The sequence below is a fragment of the Cydia strobilella genome, chromosome 12, assembly GCF_947568885.1.
Source record: "Cydia strobilella chromosome 12, ilCydStro3.1, whole genome shotgun sequence".
NCBI classification, from domain to species: Eukaryota; Metazoa; Arthropoda; class Insecta; order Lepidoptera; family Tortricidae; genus Cydia; species Cydia strobilella.
In genome coordinates this window covers 6,593,752-6,620,286 of record NC_086052.1, presented here as the reverse complement: position 1 = coordinate 6,620,286, position 26,535 = coordinate 6,593,752, and the positions used below count along the sequence as shown (strand labels likewise).

The following is a 26,535-nucleotide window of genomic DNA, read 5'->3' as shown; positions in this document are numbered from 1 at the left end:
TCTAGTAGTATTATTCATTCTGTGACGAGGTTTTGTTAGAGAGTGAATCTTCTGTACAGAGGTACAGAAGATTCACTCTCTAACAAAACGCGTCTAATTACGACAGATATGAATGCTAGGTGGCGCAAGCGCGAGCAGGCGTCGGTTCCGTAGCGGTGTGGCGGTGCGCGGCAACTACTATCATATGTCTGGACACACCAAAATTGGTGCGGGCAGATATAATAAAGTTTTTTTAGAAAATACAATGATGGTGGCAAACAGGAATACGGCCTACCCGATGGTAAGAGGTAACCGTAGCCCATGGAGGCTTGTGACGTCAGCAACAGTGATGTCGACAATTGTCGCACCTGTCACCGTGGTGAAATAGGGGCCAGGTTTGGCGCGACTACATAGCTTTTGGCGAAGCAAGCAAGTAGTAGGTAAATAATAGGATGGCGCCCGTGTTAGCAAAAATCTGTGTTTTTGGCCTATTTTTTCCTACAAAACATAATCTTCTTATCAATCACGTTTTCCTTTCCAAATAATCACACAATTACGTAAATTAATGACTAGGACGACTTGCCGCTGCGATTGTGATCGGTGTTTCTCTCAAACAAGGAAAATCGTATCGAAGAAAACGCCACACTTCAACGGATTGCGTAATACGGTACGCCAAGCAGCTTATATACAGGTTAAATACCTGTATGATTTATGACAGATTTAAATATAGTGTTTTTAGGAAAGTCCATTCTGCATTTTATGATACCTATCAGTCAAGACACATCTACGTAATTTACTTTCTAATTACATCTCGCTTACACTAATATGTCAGTACGAGCAAGATGCATAGAAAGTAAGTTACGTTCACGCTAGCGTTTATGTCAGTGCCGAACTGATGGTAGCTGTACAGGATGCGAGTTCGACTTTACTCGCATTTGGTCAGTTTTCTTTATACCTACCTTGTAATGAAATCCAATATTAAATTAATTGTGAGTATCAGGATGGCGGGTGTACATCAACAAATGGAGCTGCGGTATACGTCAGGAGTTAGTGCTAGCAATGTGCCAAATGTGCGCCAAAATTGGAGCAATGTGCTCTTTAAACTCCAGAGATATTTAAGATATAAATGACGTCCGCCAACCTGACGTCAGGTTGGCGGACTCATTTCCAGTTCTAGCTAATAGCTGCCTACTCAAGGGTGAAAGTACTGCCTACGGTTAGTGCTCGCAATGTGCTTCCACATGTATGAAGCACAATCAAATTCAGAGAGCGGTTAAAGAGTAATATGGAATTAAATAACTATATATATATATAGACGCCTGCTTATTTGAAATAGCAATGATAAAGATATGATTTGTGATATCGCTATTTCAAATAAGCAGGCGTCTATATATATACTTATTCAATTCCATATTACTCTTTAACCACTCTCTGAATTTGATTGTGCTTCATACATGTGGAAGCACATTGCGAGCACTAACCGTAGGCAGTACTTTCACCCTTGAGTAGGCAGCTATTAGCTAGAACTGGAAATGAGTCCGCCAACCTGACGTCAGGTTGGCGGACGTCATTTATATCTTAAATATCTCTGGAGTTTAAAGAGCACATTGCTCCAATTTTGGCGCACATTTGGCACATTGCTAGCACTAACTCCTGACGTATACGGCAGCTCCATTTGTTGATGTACACCCGCCATCCTGATACTCACAATTAATAATTGTATAGAAATGGAAATGCCCCAACCGCCCAGAAACATGAGCCACGCAAAACGGGGCTCCGTCTAGTTAAGTTGTGAAGAGAATGTTTTTTGAAAAGAAACAGTCCGACGAACTCCAGATTTGATGGACACCTCAGCGTTTTTCATAGTTTTGATGTGCAGCGCCACACGTGGTAAATTAAAGAACTAATCCAAACGGCGCCGTTAATGCCATAAGGTATTTTACATAATGCCGACTTTTTGCAAATTGCCGAACGAAATGACGCGCCGTTCGTAAAAGCTGGATTTTTACAAAATGCCTGCGACACATACTTAGATACATACAAACTTAGATACATAGATAACATCCGTTTATTTTTAATCGATCGATCCGCTTATATATTATTAAAGAGAACGCCCTCTTATCAACAGACGTGAGCGGTGCGAAATTGTAAAGCTTAATAGCTCATCCAGTATCGTTCAAGTTTAATGCAAATGCATGAAAATTCAATGTATAAATTATACAGGAAATGTAAATTTTGTCACACCATGTTATAATTTCGTCCTAAAATTCTTACCTCTGTCCGATCATTAATAATCAGATTCCATAATTAAAACTAAACTATTAAGACTCAGTTTAATGAAAAATATTCGTAGCCCGTATCACTTACGATTGTAGTAAAGTATTGAGAATTGACTATGGCCACTGCTAGTGGTAGTCCTTCAGTCTTAACTTCACGTATATAGTTATTTCGTTCACTTGCTAGCCCGGGACTTAAAAAAAATTGAGTTCAAAATTCATAGTTGCAACTCGCTAATTAACTGTTTTAAAAAACGCTTTGAAACTTATTTAGAAACAAGATAAATAAAACTTTGTCTTGATAATTCCACTCTTAATTACTTAAAGAATTTCTTAAGACTAAGACAACAGGTGGCACTTAAAGTTTGTAGATTAATTAAAATTAATGAAGAAGAATGGGATTTTTTTTTCATCGGTGTATATTCGTTTAAGAGCTTAAGGCGTGTACAGACTGGTGAAAAGTAACTTAAAATGTATCATTCTACCTTTCCTTGCAAATGTTCGCTGCAAGTGTGGACTGTGGACGCTTAGCGCGCTCTTACCGCGCATTCACTATGAACCTCCACGCTGCTGCCCCGCGCACACCAAATGTACATTTGGCGCACACAAGACGTTCAAACTATGAGAAATTGTTACATTTCATGATATATTGCACTTGCAGCAATGTGTACGGCGAATTATTTCGTCCCACCAGTCTATATGCGCCTTTACTCATAGCATTATTTTATTGTATGACACCAACTTTGGATAATGCGCAGGGACTGATCTACTTAGAAAAAGTTGTGCATATAAACTATTATTTTACAAAATACTGGTTATGTAGCTAGTGGTTGGATGTTTTATATGAAATGAGAAATGTTAAATGTTACACTTCTGTATACTAATCACATGGAATTAATAAATAAAACATATGCATTTCAACCCCGTAAAGACGACTGTAGTTGGTGCAAGGGGCTGGTAGAGGAAAACCTTACTGACTTATAGTGGCGCCCAACATGGGACCATGGGTTTTGCTGCAAATGTCACATTTATACCAAAATTATACAGTGTGTAAATGCAATACGGGCAATAAATTAAACCAGATATAGAATTTATCCCTCTAATCGTAAATTTAAGTTGGACTCAATTATGACCCCGTAATTATTATTTTTAAAATTAGCGAGTAACAATGTACTGCAAACAGTAGAGACATAAGATGTGTCATTTACGAGATACGAGCTTTTTAGGGTTCCATACCCAAATGGTAAAAACGGAACCCTATTACTAAGACTCCGCTGTATGTCTGTCTGTCTGTCTGTCCGTCTGTCAAATTTTCACAGATGATGTACTTCTGTTGCTGCTATAACAACAAATACTAAAAACAGTATAAAATAGATATATACCTTACAACAAACGTGATTGAAACGTGAAACGACAACGTTTTTTGCGTAATGGTACGGAACCCTTCGTGCGCGAGTTCGACTCGCACTTAGCTGGTTTTTATTTAATATTAACTGTCAGCATGCGTTGATAGTTACGTTAAAAAGCTCGTATCCCGTAACTTGTGTAATACACTTGTATTACATTGCGGGCCGAATTATTTTGTATGTTTAAAATTTTCATTTTATTTCTAAGCAAAATCTATCTCAATATACTTCTTAGGTCCCATGCTAACCACCGTTTAAATATTCGCCCGTATTGGATTTACACACTGTATAATGTAGGTTCCATTACAGTTTATCGTGCTTTGAAAACTACGACTGTTGATAATTGATTTATATAAGTCGTTTCGTCTCACGGGAGACCTTCATTACTTATAGTGGCGCCCAACATGGGAGCACTTGTTTTGTTGCTAATGCACGCATTCCTACCAATACAATATAATTTAGGTTTCATTACAGTCTTACCGTGCTATGAAAACACCGAAGTAACTCTGTTGACAGTTGACTTAAATAAGTGATTTCGTCTGACGAGAGTAACCTTCATTACTTATAGTGGCGCCCAACATGGGACCACTTGTTTTAATGCAAATGCACACATTCTTACAAATACAATATAATTTAGGTTTCATTACAGTCTTACCGTGCTATGAAAACTCCGAAGTAACTTTGTTGACAGTTGACTTAAATAAGTGGTTTCGTCTGACGAGAGTAACGTTCATTACTTATAGTGGCGCCCAACATGGGACCACTTGTTTTGATGCAAATGCACACATACTTACCAATACAATATAATTTATGTTTCATCACAGTCTTACCGTGCTATGAAAACTCCGAAGCAACTCTTTTGGCAGTTGACTTAAATGAGTGGTTTCGTCTCACGAGAGTAACCTTCATTACTTATAGTGGCGCCCAACATGGGACTACTTGTTTTGCTGCTAATGCACACATTCCTACGAATACAATATAATTTAGGTTTCATTACAGTCTTACCGTGCTATGAAAACTCCGAAGTAGCTCTGTTGACAATTGACTTAAATAAGTGGTTTCGTCTGACGAGAGTAACCTTCATTACTTATAGTGGCGTCCAACATGGGCCCACTTGTTTTGATGCAAATGCACACATTCTTACCAATACAATATAATTTAGGTTTCATAAACTCCGAAGCAACTCTGTTGACAGTTGTTGACTTAAATGAGTGGTTTCGTCTGACGAGAGTAACCTTCATTACTTATAGTGGCGCCCAACATAGGACCACTTGTTTTGCTGCAAATGCACACATTCTTACCAATACAATATAATATAGGTTTCATTACAATCTTACCGTGCTATGAAAACTCCGAAGCAACTCTGTTGACAGTTGACTTTAATAAGTCGTTTCGTCTGACGAGAGACCTTCCTTGCTTATAGTGCCGCCCAACATGGGACCACTTGTTTTGATGCAAATGCACACATTCTTACCAATAAAATATAATTTAGGTTTCATTACAGTCTTACCGTGCTATGAGAATTCCGAAGCAACTCGGTTGATGTTGACTTAAATGAGTCGTTTCGTGTGACGAGAGTAACCTCAATAACTTATAGTGGCGCCTAACATTGGATCACAGGTTTTGCTGCAAATGTACACATTCTTACCAATATAATGAAATTTAGGTTCCATTACCGTCTTACCGTGCTATGAAAACTTCTAAGCAACTGTTGACAGTTAATTTAAATGAGTCGTTTCGTCTGACGAGAGTAACCTTAATTACTTATAGTGGCGCCCAATATTGGATAACGGGTTTTGCTGCAAATGTACACATTTTTAAAATTATTACATAATTTAAGGTCCATTATTATAATTAAGGACTTAGATAATATAATTTAGGTTTAATCCGCATTGAGATAGCGTGGGGACTATAGGCCAAGCCCTCTCGCGCATGAGAGGATACCTATTCCCAGCAGTGGGACGTACATAAGCTGTTTTTTTATTTAAGTCCTTATATATTAATTCATTTTTGTTACTTATGATATTAGGCCCAGATAGCAAAAATAAACTAATTGAAGCGGCCGCAATAAAAACATGTATAGTCTAAAATTTAAGCCTACATAGTCTGCCATCAACCTTTTTTTTTCAATGATTAGTCATATATGTATAGCTAATTCATTTCATACTGTGATTACCTAATTATATAGAATTTATTTGACAATAGCCGCAATGGCAAGCATAAAGTTACATAAAATATTAAAATTTTATTTCGAAAACTACTCTCAATAAATTCAAGCCAGGTACGAACCTTTGCAATTCTATTCAGTTCAAGCAAAGATAGATATAACTCCGTAATAGATGGATACAGTCTAAGGAAAAAACGTGCCTCGAAAATCACGAAAATTTGATTCTCGATCAGATGTCGCCACTACTTTTGGCCTACTCTCGTATAGAGGGCGTCGACGGTTTCGTTTGTTATTTAACAATTTTAACGCATATCAGTGAAATAACATGGGTTAAAATAATAATTAATGGAAATAAAAAAAATCATTTATCCATATTTAAATAAGTACATTTTATCGTATTTTTATAAATCTTCATTTTTAGTTTTAAAGTGTGTCGATCGATGGCAGTGAATTTACTGTGGTTACAAAATTTACTATGACAGTACCGCTCTATACTATTATATCCTCTTTGGTTCAAGTCTTAAATAACCTAGCTTACCTAACAATATTAAATTTATTCTGTATTATAACAGAAATAGCACGAGAGTAGCCACGGAAGGTATAACTAACTAACTAATAACTGTAAATGAAACATTCTTAGGGGCACTTTTCTGTGACAGGTTAGACCATAAACAGGACAAATTTGTACCTGCCGAAATTTTATTTTGGTCATAAAACCGGTCTAATTTCAACAAAATTAACACCAATTTCACGCCTTTTACGAGCTGTAACCACTTTTAAGTAACCTTTCTAATTTAAGCTGTCACGTTACAAATCGGACATCCGAAATGTTATAGGTAGGTACCGATTAGTTCAACTTTTAGGGAGCTGTGAGAGGGTTGCCAATTTTTTTATATGGAAGCGCGTCCAAAAGAAGTTTTTCTCGTTTTTCATTTAACGCGCATAGCCATGTCGAAAATTCGAAAATAAAAGCGACTTATTTAGGTTAAGTTTCAGTTTACGTGTACGTAAGAGACACACAAAGTGGAGATATTTTTCCACAGGACTCCTCTATTTTCCGGTTTTGAGCACTATCTTTGGTTACGGTCACTAAATTTTTGTTGGCCATCAACTTTAGTCACTTAAGTTAGTTTATGACGCAGCGTGGGAAAAAGTGCTAAGCTTGCCAAACCGTACCTCTACTTACAAACCTATTGTCAAGGTGGTGCGACTGTATTGTGAATGTGCCTTTATTGGCCACAATGTTCGCTTCTAGTTCCGAAACATACCTTAAGCTCAGTGTTCTATTTATTGCACCGCCCAAAGTTAAACAACTATTCGCCTTGGCAATTAAACGGGTAATTTACCTAAGAAGTTTGTAGCGCAACGATTTAATTTAGAGGTAAATTAAATTGCACTTTACAAAAATGTTACTCTGACTTTTTGTTATTCTCTTTTAATAAATAAACAAGATAATATTTTTAACGTATTACAGATATTTTTAGCCTTTTTATTCACTGTCATATGAATATAAACACAGCAAATGATTTTCTTGTACAAGTTTGGCAATAGTAACAGAATTATTACAATCACGTATGCAGACAACTTCGTTTCGAGGTTTCTGCAACTTCGTTAATTAACTCAACAGTTGCCAGATTTGATTCAGGCAAATCTTTTTTGAAATAATAAAATAATTTATGTAATAATAAAAACATAATGTGTTAATTGTTTAAAAAGTGTTGAAAACACCAGTGTGCACATACATTGTAAATACGATTTAATGCATGTACGAATTCTGAGTTACAAAACTAGGTGTTCATGCACGGGCAGCGATGCATTCTTACATTTCTTACGTTATCGACATAAGAAATTGAAATCGAAATAAAGCACGAATATATACCGTAAAACCACTTTAGTCTAATACTAAAACTACGAGCACACATGAAGTCATTTGCTTGTGACCATATTTAACCGTTTAGCAGTTCACATCAAGAAAGTTTCTTAATTTAAATTGCTAGAAATTGCTATTTCGTATTAGAGCGAATACAGGTAACCATAACACAAGCTTACTGGTACAAATAAGTAAATGCTCATTCACGCCTAGTTTAAAATAACCTACCTACTTAGATCATATTTCTTTCAGGCAATATAAACGCCGGGAGTGGTTTCCAAATTTAATTATTATACATTTTCGAAATTATTTTTGTTGTAGAAAAAGAGTTGTTATCTTAATAATTATATTCAATTCTTTTTATTTAAACTACTGTTTCTTACTGATGCACTGTACCAACCCGCCCAACAAAAGGGCCTAACAGCGTTACAGTAATTTTCTCTTTGTTAGAACTTCTGTTAAAATGTTTTGACTGAGCGAATTTTCTTTTGATAGGTAATGTAAGTTTTCTAATAAAAGTACGTATAACTACAGGTAAATACGGGACTACATTTTCATAATAGAAGACATGTACAATTAGTTAATAGAGACAGACAGACTTGGGGGACCTTTCAAAGGTGGGTATTTTTTTCTATATTAGTTTAATTTTGAACCAGTTTTATTTTTATGTTAGTTTAGTTTTATTTTGTTTAGTTTATAGGTAGTTTTAATGTCTTTTATCAATATTAATATATATATATTATTAGTTAATGTAATGGAAAACGTACATATCCTACTGTGTGGTTGATAACTGTAAGTGAACTTATTTAATGATATAAACCTATGGAGTGGTTTTCATGCATTTTACATTTAAGCTAACTGCTTTTTAAGCACGCCGTTGTTTTATGCAATAAACGCAGCGTTGAACGCATCTTTAACGGAGTGTATGAATAACCGGCCAAGTGCGAGTCGGGCTCCGTACCATTACGCAAAAAAAGGGCAAAAAATCACGTTTGTTGTATGGGAGCCCCACTTAAATATAATGGGTTGGTGCAAGTGGTGATTATAGTGTCATTACTGTCATTAGATTATCTGATGTAAAATGTCACTTTTCCTACAATCCGTTGATCGCATGCGTTCAATGCTTTTTTATGTTATGTTTTCGGATATTCAAAAAAATCACATCATCATAGTAGTGTACCATGGCTCTCAACCTGACCTTTAACCTTCTACAGATAAAGTAATAAACTGGATAAAGTAAGCCGTCATTTAATAATATGATTATGTCCTACGAGTCTCCCAGACTGAAAATTACTCGCGCATTTCATGCGTGAACAAACCGACAATCCCCAATATCCGGCGATATATTAAAAACGAAATGGTCAAGCGTGAGCCGGGTCTGAGTTTTGAGGGTCTACTACTTTAGGTCTCTTAGATCGGATGGCGCTGTATGTATGGCTCAATGCGATAACGCTGGTTGTGGAAGTTACTTTTGACAATTCATGTTACTTAGTACAAAACATAAGACGCCGTAGAGCACTACTTCGGCTATCAAACGATGCCACGTTTTTATATTAAGGTGGCGACTGACATGTAACATTTCGGTGTAATGTAACATTCAAGGCGAACATTACAGCTACGCGGTGAACGCTCGTCTCGAACACTCTGCTCACTTGTCTTATGCTCCATTTTCAGATCATTCGGTTTGCAAACAAAATACCCGAGACCCGAGAAGCGCGCTCGCGAACCTGTACTGACTTATAATGTAACACTCAAAGGCATTCGCGAAAAAACCGTCAGCCGAGTGGAGCGAGCGGCGCGAGCGCCGAGTGGCTCGGCTCGCTGCACTGTCTGCTGTAATGCTCGAGTTGTATCGTGTTACACTGAAATGTTACAAGTCAGTCGCCACCTTTAGATTTTACGTATGTAGTACACTCTATTATAATAGTAGAACGAAAGATATAGGCAGTGGTACTATTAAACTTAATTAATAACTACATACCTTAAATCTAAAATAGGCTCTTGAGGCCTTGTATCAAGGATAGCAGCCGAATTGGATCACAGGGCGAATCGGGACAGAATAATAATTGTTGATATTAAAAATATTAATTGCTTGTCATTGGCGTCGCGGGATAACAGAAGACATGTACAATGGGGTTGGCCAGTCGAAGTGTTTAGCAGATGGCGCCAGCATAGCTTACCCTGTCAATCCCTAGAATTGCGTCAAATTTTTGTTTTTTTAATGCCCTGGATTCCAGTCCTTTAAGCCAAATCTCATAGAAAAAGGGGCAAGCTATGATGGCGCCATCTCTGCAAACCTTTGACAGTTGCCAACCCCATTGTACCGTACTATTTTAGTGCACTCATGTCAATGCTATATTTCAAATATTAATGGATTTTTCACCATGATCACCATGTGATCCAATTCGCTTCGGTCTACCCTAACTCTTTGATGTCCGCCTATATAGTCATAAATGGGTAACTACAAAACCTTACAATTAGCATGACCCAACTGCTCTTGGCCGGTTTTTATTTATACCTACTAAACGATCACGATGGTGATATTATGGCTGAGTTATTAAGAATAAAATAAAATAACGCAATAACCTTTTGTACCGAATTTCAATAAACCTTTCACAAAAAGACGTCCTGATAACCCTTTGGAGTTCCCAACCCTGATAACGCTAAGAAAACTCGATAATATTTTGTAAATAAGACCTTTCCCTCACCCGAGGGCCACGTCAACCTTTTTCGGACCTTCAAAAGATAACATACTATAAATATTTTCGTAGTTCCTTTCGTTGGGCAGTACAATACCTGTTATAAATGCTGTGTTACCTGTATCAAATTTCAGTATTGTATAAGACTCGTAAAATATAAAGTTGACTGGTATTATAAGAGCGAGGTAGGACAATATTATATTAAGGCTGATAATATCAAATTTTTGAACATATTTATCTCGCAAGTTTCAATATATGAGCTAAATTTTACATGTTTATGTGAAATAGTTTTTGAGTTATAAGGGGGTCAAAAGCTGCTCCAAATGGTTCATGTAATATTACACACGGTGCTGTTCGCCAGTTCTGTTAGCTTGAACTTGGCTTAGATAGTAAATTGGTCAATCTTGGAGTTGGCTGTTGAACTTGATATACACTAGCTACGAAAAAGAATACTAATTTCAAAATCTTGCTGTCATTACATGACAAGATGTTATGTTCAAGACTTCAACTCTAGTACCGATACATACATTTATATCAAAAAAAAAACATCCTCGGTCAATGTCTTGGAATGGGATCTGCACAGGAGACCGCTGTGCTTCTCCCAGTAGACCGACTCGGCCATCATGGCCTCACCAGCTTCTCAGGCGCCGGCTGCCTGTCTCGCCCTCACTACACCGCTCTAATATGTCATCCTCTGAATAGCGCTCATCAGCTCCAATGACTGTCAATGGATGTCATTGATTCTCTGAAAGATGGGCCGTAGGACGCCACTTACATGGATCCTCCAGTAACCTCCAAATGAGTAAAAGCTGAGCCAAATACAAATTCCTGTCTTTGGAGTAAAGAAACACGCGACCCTCACTCAGGCAGCAGTCCTGTACAGAGAATTGCAGAGAATAGGTACAATGCGGAAATGCTGCCTGCGTGATGGACACCGTGTCGAGACAGAGGTCCAGATATGGAGTCGTTTTTTTCATAACTTGTTTTAATTTTTTTACAGTTAGTTTTAATTTTACTTATTCACTATTCACACGAAAAAATAAATAAGATATTATTTTACGTATAACTTATTATGTATTATTTGTCTTTGAGCTGGTTTTGAAAACTATACACAATTTCTTGACTCTCTTTCTCTGAGTCCGTATTATTTTTCAACTGATGTTCTTTGCCTGCAACAAAAAATTATAATTGATTTCAATTAAAATAAGTTGGCATGAAATAATAAAAAAGAAATAAAAAAATGTGATAGGATTCATAGGATCCGCAATGGCATGATTATTCTCTATTGAATCTTGAACGCGAGGTTTCAGCCAAGAAGAAAAGGCCAAGAGCTCGTGTGTACTAATTACCACTGTCTTGTAAACTCACTGAAACGTTATCTCCACCTAAACTATATAAATCCTGCCTGCTTTATGGAACAAGAAAGTTCCTACCTGGTTCATACTCATTCGGCGCATCGTTCCACGCCTGGAGTTTACTGGTGCCGAAGAATCGAAATACCAGGTCACCAGTGATTATTAGACCAGCTGCCAAGAAGAATACGATGCGCCATCTAGCGGGGTCTGTCTGGAATTAAATTAGTACAAACGTATATTATTTTTAATTTTGTACTGTGGAAAGGGAGAGGATATGATAAAACAACCTGAGTTGCATGCGGAAGGAACGACGAGTATAGACATTTTTTAAATATGTAATGTATCTTTGTTTTCACTGGTTGCTTTACAGCTGAAATTAGAGGGCGTAAACTGGTGATACTTACAGGATGGTCACCAAGGATGAAGCCAGTGCTAAGAGGAGCCAAGATGCCAACGAGATTAGCAACGCAGTTGGTCATGCCGAACATAATACCACCGAAATTAGGTGACAGGTCGATGTGATTTAACTGGAAACAATTGATTAGTTCATATTCAAATTCTATTTAATCTCACGGCACGAAAACTCACAAATCAAAGATGGTGCTTTAGAGCGCAGTCGAAATATTAACTGGTCATACTCAGATTTTATAACGAAAAGTTAAATTATGTGTGTATATATAGGTAAGTAAAGGATGACTCACGTTAGACCGGGCCGTGTCCGGGCCAGAGCTTCCGGCGCTTCGTTTTCTATGGAAGGCATCACGTGATCACCTGTCATGTCATAGAAAAGTAAGCGCCGGAAGCTCCGGCCCGGACACGGCCCGGTCTAACGTGAGTCATCCTTAATGATTCTATCACACAGGTTAATAGAAAAGGAGTGCCAATTTTTGCGTAATATTAAGAGTTAAATATAAAATAATTGGCTTTATAATCTTAACTTTGGATATATCCACTGAAGAGAAGTGAATATATAAAATGATATTATGTGAGAATGTAATACATTTTACATTCTCACATAATAACATAGATAACATATGTCGATTTCAGAAAAAAAGTTACTGACGGATTTTACATTGTTGGAGTCTATTAGCTACCGCATCCGCTTATCACCATGTGGGTTTGTCATCATCATGGTATGAAAAAAACTTACTTATAAGTAGCCGGTCAAACAACTTTGTCAGTAGAAAAAGGCGCTAAATTCAAATGTTCTATGAGACGATAACCCATCGCGCCTACATTTCTTTAATTTACCGCTTTTTTCTACTCACGAAAATGGCTTAACAGACTTTTACCTATCCATGGACACCGCCGGCGAATGTCTTAAAGAAAACTTACCACATAACCGCATCCGGAGCCGCTCAAAATTCCACCAGTGAGTGTCATCACTGCTATGGCGATATTTTGGTGCTCACTTGTCAGGAATGACATCACGATGAGACCTATACCGGCGCCTACGCAGGCTGTAATGAACGGATTGCATATATTTAAAAAAATGCCCGGACAAGTGCGAGTCGGACTCGCCCACCGAGGGTTCCATACAAATTTCTTATTTATTTTTTTATAAATTTATAGTTTTCAGATTTTTTCCTGTATTTGTAGTATAAGACGATATTATTTGCCAAATTTTATAGTTCTAGGTCAACGAATAGTACCGTATAAATTTTGATTCCCTTGAGTGTCGAAATATAAGTTTTTTGCGGCATAAACGGCTGTGTCTTTTTTAACGTTAACTTAGAACTTTTAGTTTTTCACAACTTCCAGGGACTGTAGACCTGAGTATATAGTTTAAATATCAACTCGATACCTCCACGCGATCCCACAGACAGACAGACGGACGGACGGACGGAAAACGAAGTGATCCTATAAGGTTCCATTTTTTCCTATTGAGATACGGATCCCTAAAAATGTACTAAAGAAAAAGTCAATACTTTAATATTTGACACTATTAGCTTCTCCCCCGACTTCGTCGTTATAAAAACTTTAATATCCTGTCCTTTCCCGGACCTCAAACTATTTCCATACCAGATTTCTTCTAAATCGGTTCAGGTATTTAAGCGTAAAGAGGTAACAGAAAAAAAAAACTAACAGTTATTTTTGTATTTATAGTATTAGTGATATCCATCACTATTGCAGCATGTAAGTACTTATTCTTTGCATACCTATTGAGTTGAAAAGTTTCCGAGTAGCGTCCAGACTGAGTATATTGTTATTTATAAGGTAATCGCTTAGCACGCTAGAAATCACCAAGATAATCCATTGGCCGATGAACGGGAGGGCCGAAAGCGAGGAGCTCTGAAAATAAAGTTATGGAGAAGTATAATATTAAAGGACGTATAATATAACACTTGTTTTTCCTGATTAAGGAGCTCAATAATACATAGCATAAATAGCAGAAAGTCGTATTTTTTGTCGCTAGTTTTATTCTATATACATAATTATACATTCACAATTTTCGTCTATAAAACCTAAAGTTGTCCGTAACGATGTCCCGGGCAACTTTAGGTTTTATTCTGTAATTAGCTTCTGCCCGCGACTTCGTCTGCATGGAAAAACTATATAGGATAGTTTCTGGAGGATCATTCCTCGGGCTTAAAACTAAGTATCTCCATACCAAATTTCATCTAAATCAGTTCAGCGGTCTTAGCGAGAAGAGAAAAGATAGGGAGGCAGAGTCACATTCGCATTTATAATATTGGTGAGAAGTAGGGGTTTTAGCATTGTTTCTTATGCTTACATTTTGCAAGTTAATTCCCAGTGCTTGTTTCAGGTAAGTAGGCATTTGGACCAGAAACATAATGAAGGTCCAGTTGAAACCGATGTGGACGATCGCCGTGGCGTAGAGAGGCCGTGATGTGAGGATACTTCGCCAAGGAATGGGCGGGCAGGCCTGAAAAATATAGGTAATTAAAAAGTGACATTTTCCTTTACATGCTCAATATTCATTCATGGTCTTATTTCAACATCTTGTCTTATCACTGCAGCCTACCTTTACTTCGCTGGTCTACTTTAGCACATTGACTCTGAGCATTTAGCAAGTGGTGGTATATACAGTTAACGTGATATTAAAAACATATACATAACAAATCACCAAAAATTACCTTCCCACTAGAATTAAGCGAGCTCTCAATATACTCTCGCTCTTCCTCTTTTACCCAACGGTGCTCTCTGGGACTACTTCCCGCAAAACCCCACCATAAGATAGCAGTTCCACAAGCAAGCACCCCCATTGTATAGAAAATGAGCGTCCAGCCAAGCGACGTTGAAGACAGCACGCCACAAACAGGCATCGTCAAAATCGTGCCTATTTGAATGCCTGAAACAAAAAAAGTACTAGAACTAGAAAGTTATTAAAAACCAGTAGGTATTAAGCCTACTAGTAACCCTCTATTTTGATCTCGCCAACACAACGGAGTGGCTATATCGCGTTCTCTGTTTCGGAATAGGATTCGGCAGCTTGTCTCGAAAGCGCGGAAACTACACTCCTCGGCTAGAAGTCGCGATCGTATATGAAAATTGCGAAATGAAAATGCATATGAGCAGGTATACCTAAGGAAATAGCAAAAGGTTGTCTTAAGCGAATAGACCGCCTCCTGTGTCTCTGTAAATGTTATTTGAGCTTGTGCAATATGTATTGTATTGTATAATTAAGATGCGCTTTAGGATATTTAACTAAAATTGTCCAATTCTGTTTTCATCACCACTACACCAAGCAATGTAGCAATTAACTGGGATATCTGGATTAGCTACAATGTTTGTTCCATGTATTGATCAGGAATATAGAGAATTTCAGGTAGGTATTATGGTGGATTCAATACAAAGTAATTTAGGTACCTATTATATTCATACGCTGGCTATTTACGGATAATACGGAGCAATTAAGAGCAGGTGAAAGTGGTGAAACAAATGTCTTTGTTAATTGAAATTGCTCCAAATTTTCAAACAAATGTCCCACTAATTGAGTCGCTTAAATTCAAACTCGGGTAAATCCTACTGTCAGATTTTGAGATTTTGGTACTAAGATAAGGGTAGATGTTTCCTTAGAGGGTCGAATGGATTTTACCGACCCGTTTGAAGTTAAGCAACACATTTGCCGTAGTTGATTGCGCTACAATAATTTTGTTGAGGGATTTCGATAACCCCGAAATAATCTACGACGGAGTCCATTGGTTCAGCATAGTAAGCTCGGTATGAAGTTGGTCTGCATTAAGAGGCCGCAGCAAGCTCGCCGGCCGAATTTCACCTTTCCATACAAACGGAGTTTCGTTCTCATTTTGTGTTAGATTGTAATGAAACTACGCATACAATGACATAAGTTACCTATAAAGCTATATCTGTGCCTGTAATTAGTTTATAGCTCCAGCTTATAAAACATATGAAATAGAGAAACAAGTTTGTATTAAAAACTTAAATTCGCTGTATGTTTTGAACTATGGTATCTGAAGCTACATAAACTAATTACAGGCATAGATATACCTAAGTTTCAGAGCAATTTAGCTAGTCGTTTTAAAATGAGAGCGTAACTACTTTTGTATGGAGACCCGAGCTTGCTGCGGACTCTAACACAATACTACTACTACATTCGAATGGCAATTATAGCTGCATTACTCCTGCCTGCCGCACTATTTATTTCCTTGATGAAATGAGTGACGGATTTAACGTTGTAACCGCGGAAGTAATGCGGTAAGGAACAACATCAAGATCAACAATCTGACAGTGACAGCCCCCGCGTCAAGACCGCGGTGGTAACGCAGCTGCAGCTGTCATCACCTTGCTGGCACGCCGCTTACCGACAACCTTGAAATAATGTTAAAGAAAGCCTTATTTTACCTGCATAAGCGATCATGCTAAGTCTTGTCCTTTCCTGCGGCGGGGCCCACCGGCCTATTAGCGTGTGTGTGCTTGGCATGAAGCAAGCCTGCGTCAAGCCCATAGCCATGCGGACTAGGCACACCGCTATCCAAGATCCCTGAAACGTTTAAACGTTTATTGATATTTTATACACCTTAAGTAAGAGGGGGTTAATAAGAATTTGTAGTTTTTATAATTGATACCTATCAAGGGCATATGCTATAAAAAAACACCAAAACTAGATTATATTTGCAAACTTCAATCAAAACGGTACGGGATAAGAGCTTAGGAGACCTGTCCGCCCTCGGAGTCCCCTGCAAATGCGCGTGAAATGGCGCAGAATAGGGTAGAGTGGCGTTCTCTTGTGTCACTGGCCAAGATCATTTTTGGGGCACTGAGTCAGTGAAGTAAGTAAGTAGGTAAGTTACAAAAAACGTGCACAAAATTCTGATTTCACATTTTGCTGGAACATCAGTTATCCAGGAACAAGACCAACTTAGTGTGACCTGCGTCAAAATGTATAAATGTGGCATTCCACTACTTTAAGGGTCCTTATGCTTCATGTGCAATAAAGACCTTTTCATCAGAAATTCCAACAGAAATTGTGATAGAAACGTCCTTTTTTCATTTAATTTCTGTTGTACGAGTATATATCGTGAGGAATCTAGGGAACTCTTAAAATCTTATTGCCATATATGTGGCGATTTAAGTATTTTCATCAATAAATCAAGCATTTTCATCTAAAACAGTGCCATTTGATGAAGTGGTACTGCTGGTGATGACCAGAACGGGACTCTTTAACAACGCATATATCACTTTTGGCAATTTGTCCTCTTCGTTATGCTTGGTAAGTAAGTTCTGAAGGAACATTTGTATTAAGTTCTGATGATAGGTTCCATGTGGTCCAACTCCTCAAATCTTGATAGCTTCAGATCCAGACCTTGAACATTGATACGTACCCGAAGCGTAAAAATGTTTAGTGGCATGACAGTTTGGCCAGACAGGAACGAGTCTTACAGAATGATGCATCACTCATAAGGAAAATTTAAAACTAAAAATAGAAAAATAGCATTAATCTCAAAAAAAGTAAATCCGACTTCAAAAAGAATAAAATAAAATATTATCCCGTTTTTTATGAGCGAGCAACTGAAACGTTTGAAGTCGGTGCCAAGGCAAATTTTAAAAGCGTCTACACCCCGTCAAATTGAATGCCAACCCTGGTGTAGTTTTATAAGAAAGAAAGAACCAGTATACCTATATTGTAACAATTTGGCTTGGCACCGACTTAAAACGTTTCAGTTGCTAGCGCATATAAAACGGGATAATATTTTATTTTATCCTTTTAGAAGTCAGATTTTTTTTTAAGTTAATTTTATTCTAGACTTGTATCGACCGGGATTTTAACCGTGATTACCTTTTGTAGTATTTTCGAGATCCCGATAGTTCGACGCAGCCGCAGTTACACATGCAACTAGTTCATGGGTAACACGAAAGGTAATCACGGTCCATATCCCATGAAAGTAACAAAACACCATTTAAAATCAAATCTATATTATAGCCACTGTATAAGAAAAGTAAGCAACTTTGCTGATGGAAAGTTTTCTTGGAAGGATTCTCAATTAGTAAAACCGGTTTAAATCAGATAAAAACTGATGTGTAGTAATTATAAACATTACGTGATTGTTCCCAATCTTTTTCAATATTTGCATACGTAACTAATACTAGAGTAAACATTAGCCAACACCTCCATGACAAATTTTGACTGTTCAGTTTGACGTCAAGTACATATCTATATTTACACACCGCTTTCCTTGTTTTTTATATATATGAAATACGCAAATATAATATGTTTATTTTAAAAATGCTAAATGACGCTGCATAATACTAAACTTTTTATAATAATGTGAGAGGTAATGGTTAATTGTTACGTCCGCTTTTATTACGTCCAAATGCGCTATCATGGTTGCATTTTTATCACTTGTCATGTCATGCGTAACTTTCGTACTTACATACTTGTTAGAACGTGACAGGCATGATGACAGATGATAAAAAACCGACCATATTAGCCCTGCAGCTAACATAGTTACGTTTCCTGCTGGATAAACTAAGGAGCACCAAAGTGCGCTGCTCACGGAAGAAGGTTTCCTACAATCTTGACCGGATCGTTGTCCTCTTTTAATATGTACCTATCTTTGTATGTTATCTGTCGTGGCATCACCGAATGAGCCCTACGGAAGACCAGCGCTGGCTTTATAGCTAGCATTATGCTGAGTTGGGTCCATTTCGTGATGCACACTTTATGATTTCTTCTTTTCTTGCTGTTGTTGTCTGTACATGTTCGTACTTGTGTTGTGATTGTCACGAATAGATATCTTTTATCTTTATCTTTAGGAGTTTCTCACTTTGGGGATATTTCTGCCCTAATGGCCACTACGAGCAATACGCCTCGCTCACTGCTACGGGTGTTTGGCAACCCTTCGAACTACTATGTCGATGCCATTGATATGATACTATTTTATAAATCCACGATCCGAAAAACCACGATCTAGGTCACTCCATTATCCTCTCGGTGACATTGAGCGACCACGTCTCAGTGCCAGTAATTAATTTAGTATACAGTATAACCTAAACTTGGTAGAAGTAGAGCAAAGTCATAAAGTGGAGACTGCCATGCGATAACATTTTTTCCTACTAAAGTCCCGGAAACGTACTAAGTAAATAATATTGTTATAAATACGGTAAAAAACAATGCATTCCTCGTTTTTATGAAATACAATCAATAGGCGGAAAATAAAATATATTTTTTGTAACTTTCTGTATAATTATAATTTCTTAAATCTAAATAAACATAATCTCGCTACTCAATGTAAATACAAAATTATATAGATTAAAAGGTTTTTATTTACCAACACAGAAAACAATAAATTGCGAGTAAAATTAAAAAAAATCTGATAGAATTACAAATACTTGTGCAGTAAAATGGATATATATAAATTATATATCTTCAATGTCGTCAGAATCAGGATCATATTATTCACAACTAATATATAATTGACGTTATATAATTTAAATAATTTTGTAGAGTAACAAGATTATGTGAATCTAAATACACATAATTCAGATTTGTTTTTGGAAAGTTACAAAAAAAATTATTGTTTTATTTTACGCCTATTGATTGTATTGGAAAAAACGTGGAATTTATTGTTTTTTTATCGTACTTATAACAATATTATTTACTTTTTTATACCACGTCGGTGGCAATCAAGCATACGGCCCGCCTGATGGTAAGCAGTTACCGTAGCCTATGGACGCCTGCAACACCGGAGATATTACACGCGCGTTGCCGACCCTTTAAAAACTTAGTACATTTCCGGGACTTTAGTCCCGTTAAAAAATGTTACCGCAAGGCAGTCTCCACTTTATGACTTTTTTATTTATTACACTAAAATACTTACAAATTTAGCCAAAGTAGGAGTAGCTAAGCACAGCATTCCATTGATGATTAGAGCAGATAAGAGCATCGGTTGGCCACCAAACTTCTTCGCCAGGATACCTGCCGGTATCTGCATGATGGTGTACCCCCAGAAAAAGGAAGACAACACTACTCCTCGGATCTCCTCGTTCCATTCGTATATCTAGGGACAACATTATATTAATTTAATAATAATAATTTAATTAATTGTTTTAATTATTTTTTCATTTGCGTAAGCTTTTAACTTAACGAACTTGCATTAAACGTGGCACAAAAATAGTTTTAGCCTACCTTTTGATGAAACGTAAAAACATGTGCTACTTTATATTCCAAAATGTATCTCCTAAATTGAAGTTGGACAATAATCTAGGAGAGAGCGTTAAGGAAATAAATCTTAAAAGACAGATTAAACTGTAAAATACTTCCTACGATATCAAACAAAAATTAACACCATGTTTCATATTATTTTTTTCTTATTTACTAAAGAAACAATTATTTTAGTGTCGCTAAAATCTACTTCTGATCTTGTCTTTAGATATCTAGAATCAACTCAAAAATCCTGTTAAAAATAACGTTGATGGCTAAAAGTCTAATTCACTTTGCAGCAGAGTGGACGAGAGTGATCTTAAAAGGGTTTCGTTTTTATAAGGTTTTTATTGACTTGAGTACGTTTATTTTTCTTTCCCTTAACGTTGTCCTCCGTCCTTACTTATTTTTGCAAGATTTGTGGAAATACGAAGCTTGAATACCTATCTTTATTTAATTCGTCGAATACGTTTGTGCCCTACGCCACTTACATTTAGGAAATATTCAACTTATTTATCATTTAGGCACATATGGTTTCTATTTATAGTACCATACAAATATTTTGAATATAGTGGTAATCATAAAATAAAAGCATTTTTATTATTGCCATATCCGTGTTTGATGAGTAAATGTTAAACGTACAAAGTATGACATGACGACACAAAACTGTATGATATGTCACACTTTTGTTACCAGGGTGTAATTATCCTGTGTTAAAATCCGAATATGGCAATTTTTTTTTTTTTTCAAAAACCGATTAGTGTCAATTAATAGCATATTTTTGGTTATTTTTGGAATCATTAAAACAATTTTTCTCAAAAATGGATATGGCACAAACGTATTCTCATTCGTTGAATTATCTACGTGTGTTGCGAATTTCTGTTCAAATCATAGCATAGACATACCTAATATATTACTTCATAAAGACCGGCCTAACGAGCACTACGAATGGGGCCGATACATTGGAGTCAAAATCGCATTTAGTTACACCAGCGCGCTCAGTCGTGTCGCGAATTGCGCTGTGGAAAGGCGTCACCATTGGTGTAAACAAAGTATAAGCGTATGCATACAATTCCGACCACACGCCTTTCGACTGCGCAATTCGCCACACCACTGAGCGCGCTGGTGTAACTAAATGCGATTTTGACTCCTATGTATCGGCCCCATTCGTAGTGCTCGTAAGGCCAGTATTTACGAAGTAATATTATATATGTATATGGTTCATAGCATGTGTGTGTTGGCATATGCTAAATGTGAATACAGTTATTTATCTTCAGATTTCTTTTTCTTTCTGAACCGAAACCGATTCAAACAGTATTGCAATCCTTTAAGTCCTGCTAATGTGTTGTACAAAAATCTTACCAAGTCTCGAAATGATCTCACCTCAACCGTAGTACTGTTTTTGGTGGTGTCCGTCATGGCTAGCACCGCGACACCCATGCTGCTTCTCATCACATAGATCACCGTGGCGCAAACTGCAGTTAGGATCATCTGCAAGTGGCGGATGCCAACTCCACTCACTGAAACAAATAAGAATCAAACTGAATAAATTAATGAAGTCTCCTCAAGGACAAAGTATGATCGACCTTTGTTTTTATTCATCAGAATCCTATAATTTTGACGTGATATTTAACTTGCCCAGCCTTCAGTCTTCCCTTGACGAATAACATAACGTTACGTGTAATTCGTGAGTAGGAATCAAAAATATACCTTCGCAATTAAGTCCCCTTTCGTTAAAAGCATTGGAAGAACCTATTTGGAAGCTGTAGAACTTAGCAATTGAAAACTTGAAGTCATTCTTCGGAAACGAATCAGTGAAAAACTTTGAAGCAAAGTTTGTTGAAGGTTTGCGGTGAATGCAATGCGGGGATTTTGCGAGCTTCGATCACTGCATGCAGTTTAATTGATAAGTAACTGATTGGACACAGGTTTTTGCAGTCAAACTAAGGTTAAAATATTAAGGCGTTTTTGACATTATGAATAGGTACAAGCATATCGTATAAGGCAAAAGATTTATTATAATAACAAAGGAAGATTATACGTTATAGGTAAAAACCGGCCAAGTAATATCGGGCCTCGTTTAGGTAATGGAGGGTGCCGTACCTTAGGTATAAATAAGTATAAAGATTATTACGACATGAAGAGCCATACAAGCAAAAGGGCTTCCCGGCACTTACGTCCTTTTATTTGAGAAAAGTAACTTAATAAAACTCATTAATCGGTCAACCGATCATTTTCAAAATAATTTGCGTGGAAAGTATTTTAAAATAAAGCTTAAAGGATGACTCACGTTAGACCGGGCCGTGTCCGGGCCGGAGCTTCCGGCGCTTCGTTTTCTATGGAAAGCATCACGTGATAACCTGTCATGTCATAGAAAAATAAGCGCCGGAAGCTCCGGCCCGGACACAGCCCGGTCTAACGTGAGTCATCCTTAATAGTTTTTTTTTGTCTTTTTTTTTCATATTTTTATACGACCACTTCAAAAGTCAGGAGAGGGGACATTGTTTTTGACTTTCCAAGCGTTTTTTTTTTCAGTATTCACTGATGATGTGTATGTAACACGTTGATAGTAACTGCTTTTTTCATTACTTTAAGTTACCTAAATGTGTGAAGTGCCGCCTTTAAAATATACCGGCTGTTTGGTACATCGTTTTCCTAATTAAAATGACAGATAGATGCCTAGAAAAAAAAATATTGACCAGGTTTTTTTTTTCACCTCTACACATGTTTTTCGTAAATATACAAATTGTTACGTGCATAGGGGTAAAAAAAACCTGAACAATATTATTTTCTAGGTATGACAAAATAGCAGATGATTCAACCTATTATCTGCCTTTTTAATTTTTCAAACGATGTACCAGACACCCAGTATATATTTTAATTTCAACTTCTAAACAGTACCGAGCAGTTGACAAAATACACTTTTGAGAGATAAATGGCTGCGATATATACATACAGACAAACAGACAGACAGATGGACATGAGGGAAAGGGTTCAGTTTTTGCCATTTTGGCTACGGGAACCTAAAAATACAAATTTATTTACGCCATTTTTATATTTTATCTACATAACTATTACCATTATAATAATGCATAACGTTTATATTATGTCGGAATATATTTGATAATATTATTTAATCCATAATATCAATAAAGGTAGTGACCTGGTTATCAATGGGTATTTAGAATTAGGCTGTAAAACCTTACACATTTTAGTTCACCATACTTGCCTCGCTTCTTCTCATCCATGTCCATTTGTAGTTTTTCCATGATCTTGATTCCTCCCACCGCACGACACAAATGCACTCACACTGTCAACTAATACAATTAAATAGATACGCAGAAGCAATGTACAGCTATCACTTACTTAATTATATAACAAACAGAATCTACAGGATGTGTAAAATATATTTACTTTGCTTTGTACGAATCGACGAAAAAAATAATGTCATGTGAATTTATTTTCTACCATCCCAAGTAAAATTAAGCGTTAAATTTAAGGAAAAGAAAAGATTTATATGTACGCCTATTTACTCTTTAGGTGTCCCCGTTTTAACCCCGGATTGGGCACATATTTTTGCCACCTAAAGATTTATAACAGTGCTACAGTAGAGCCAGCGTATATAAAAAAAACAGTAGAGCTACAATAGTAGTTATTAATTCTTTAGAAGTTATATGGGTTGTATATTACCAACATTACCATCCTCACCACTTAGATGGTTGGCAGTCCTCAACTGTGCGTTTCTTCCAGAAACTTCCTGCCTCGCATAGCTGAACTGTGGAATGAACTATCGCCTGCGGTATTTCCGGACCGATACGACCTTCAAACCTTCAAGAAAAGAGCGTACTCCCGTCTTAAAGGCCGGCAACGCAATTACAACCCCTCTGGTGTTGCGGGTGTCCATGGGCGGCGGTAATCGCTTACCATCAGGTGATCCGTCTGCTCGTTTGCCTCCTATATCATAAAAAAATAAATATAGGTAACTACAAACTGTTTGAGTGGTAGGGTAGCTCTAGAAAAACGATACTTTCGGCTTTAGGCGGTACATCATCAGGGTTTCTTATCGACATCTGTGACACTCGAGGAGATAATTATACATTAACAAATAATTGAAGGGCCTGTTATCCGATGCGTTTTTATTTACCTAAGTCAATTATTCAATAATATGTGTTCCGTCGTATTTAATTGATGACAAAAAAATACAATTTAGGTTAATCCTTGATTCTAGTACAGAACTAATAGTGTAAGAACTAAAGTGATTAAAAATAAAATTTTTAGGTAATTGATTTCTTCCTAATTTTTAATTTCTATTCTCCACTTAGACACCAAAAAATGGCGCTATAGCTTTAGCCTTTAAGTTGGACTATTTTAAAATCTGAATATATATTTAAGTCTACATAAACTTTGTACTACCTGTGAGTCGCTATAATTGGCTTCCTGTATCTACTATAATATTTATGTTAATGTCACAGCTGTTGAATCTCCAAATAAATAAAATAAAAATAAAAAAACTCTTTATTGCCACTTACATATTTACAATAATGGTATAAGAGAGTAATGTTGTTTACCGACTTAAAAGCTTAAAGATAGTTAATGGCAGCTGCTAGTGATAGTGAGTGCAGTGATTTTAGGGATCCGTACTGATCGTACGAGACCGTTGCTCATAAAGGACGATCGGTAATTTAAGAACGAAACATTTTTTTAGTTTTATTTTCTGTTATTATATTACTTTTTTGTCGCAATCAATTAGATATATAGACGTAACGTCACGTTCGAAACGTCAGACCATAAATAAACGTAAGTTTGTACGCGATTAAGTCCCGTATTAATTTAAATTATAGATATATAGAAGTAGCATTTAACTGTGTTACTGAACCTAAGGTAACATACGGGTACTATTTGAGACTTGAGGTTCTACAACAAATAAAGAGTTTTTATTCTTACAATTCGCAGTAGCATTATGGAGGCTTCACATGGAATTTGATACTTATTACATTGTATAAAAGATTTCAAATAGCTTATATTGTGTTATCTTTTACACTAAAATATTAATAATAAACTCAACATTCCATAAATTATTCTTATCTTGTCATTGTGCTGGTGTAAGTATACCTACAATCAGGAGTAAAAGTAGCAGAGCGGGCGAGGTGCTCAAAATGATCTGAACTCAACTTTCTGACAAGAGAGTAAATGCGTGTGTACATCGTTTTGACCCACTGCCCACTGAATAACGCTGACTGTTAACAACCCACCGGATTAGCAAGCTGAAATGGCAGTGGGCCAGTCATATTAGCCGTAGAACCGATAACCGTTACAACCGGGTAGACGAGTTCTCGAGTGGAGACCGCGTATCGGCAAACGTAGCGTACAGGACGCCCTCAAACTAGATGGAGCGAGGACCTTCGCAAGGTGGCTGGCAAGAGCTGGATCAGAGTTGCCGCAAATCGTGCTCAATGGCGTGCAATAGGAGAGGCCTATGTCCAGCAATGAACGAGAGTAGGCTGATGATGATGATGATGTTAAGTACATGTACCTATAATCTGCTGACTACAAATATACAAAGTCAAAAAATATTACCAATTTATATTACATCCTCTATTAATATATTAGGAAAAATAATCGGCTACCTGCTACGACACGACCACTTCATCGGGAACATCATGGAAGGGAAAATAAATGGAAGTAGAGGAAGGGGAAGACCAAGAAAAAGTTATATGAGCCAAGTTAAGGAGCATGGGCCGTGTCGTACCAGGACACTAAAGGGCTAGCTTCAGATCGACCAAGGTGGAGATAACTTCATCACGCTGCGCCGACAAGAGCCAACAGCTCTTAAATTGAAAGATGATAACATAAGGTACTGTATTTATCAAACCAGTATTGGTGGTGGTTCAATTTCTTTTTTAGTGTTGAAAACAAAAAGTTTTTAAATATTTACCACATGCAAGGTCAAAAAATACTTCCGCTTAAATACTTACTACTCGCTTTATCTGCGTTTCGTGTCTAATTGAATGTCATCACCATCAGGGTCTGTTTACTTTAGAAACACCGCATCTCACTCAGGTGTGACAATTTGTAAAACAACGTAACAGTCAGTAGTATGAAACATACAGATAAGAAGGTAAAGCAAACACCCAAACACCCATTCACCCATACACGC

The 26,535-nt window shown here is 37.0% G+C and overlaps 1 protein-coding gene across 1 annotated transcript; it reads right to left on the bottom strand.

Moving 5' to 3' along the window:
- Positions 1–11,441: 11,441 nt before the first annotated feature.
- Positions 11,442–23,691, bottom strand: LOC134745763 (putative inorganic phosphate cotransporter). Its single transcript, XM_063679843.1, has 11 exons — positions 23,604–23,691; positions 21,762–21,894; positions 20,056–20,235; positions 16,580–16,718; positions 14,851–15,065; positions 14,487–14,639; positions 13,912–14,044; positions 13,088–13,212; positions 12,157–12,279; positions 11,831–11,963; positions 11,442–11,566 (listed from the first exon to the last, which is right to left on the bottom strand). Exons 1-11 carry the CDS (start codon positions 23,645–23,647, stop codon positions 11,475–11,477), a joined length of 1,470 nt encoding a protein of 489 aa, XP_063535913.1. The 5' UTR covers positions 23,648–23,691; the 3' UTR covers positions 11,442–11,474.
- Positions 23,692–26,535: the final 2,844 nt, after the last annotated feature.

Coding starts and splice junctions, on each gene's coding strand:
- LOC134745763 (XM_063679843.1), bottom strand. CDS start 23,647: ATGGAAAAACTACAAATGGACATGGATGAGAAGAAGCGAGGCAA. Junction 16,719..20,055: donor CTCCTACTTTGGCTAAATTT/GTAAGTATTTTA, acceptor TAAACGTTTCAG/GGATCTTGGATAGCGGTGTG. Junction 15,066..16,579: donor TAGCATGATCGCTTATGCAG/GTAAAATAAGGC, acceptor TTTTTGTTTCAG/GCATTCAAATAGGCACGATT.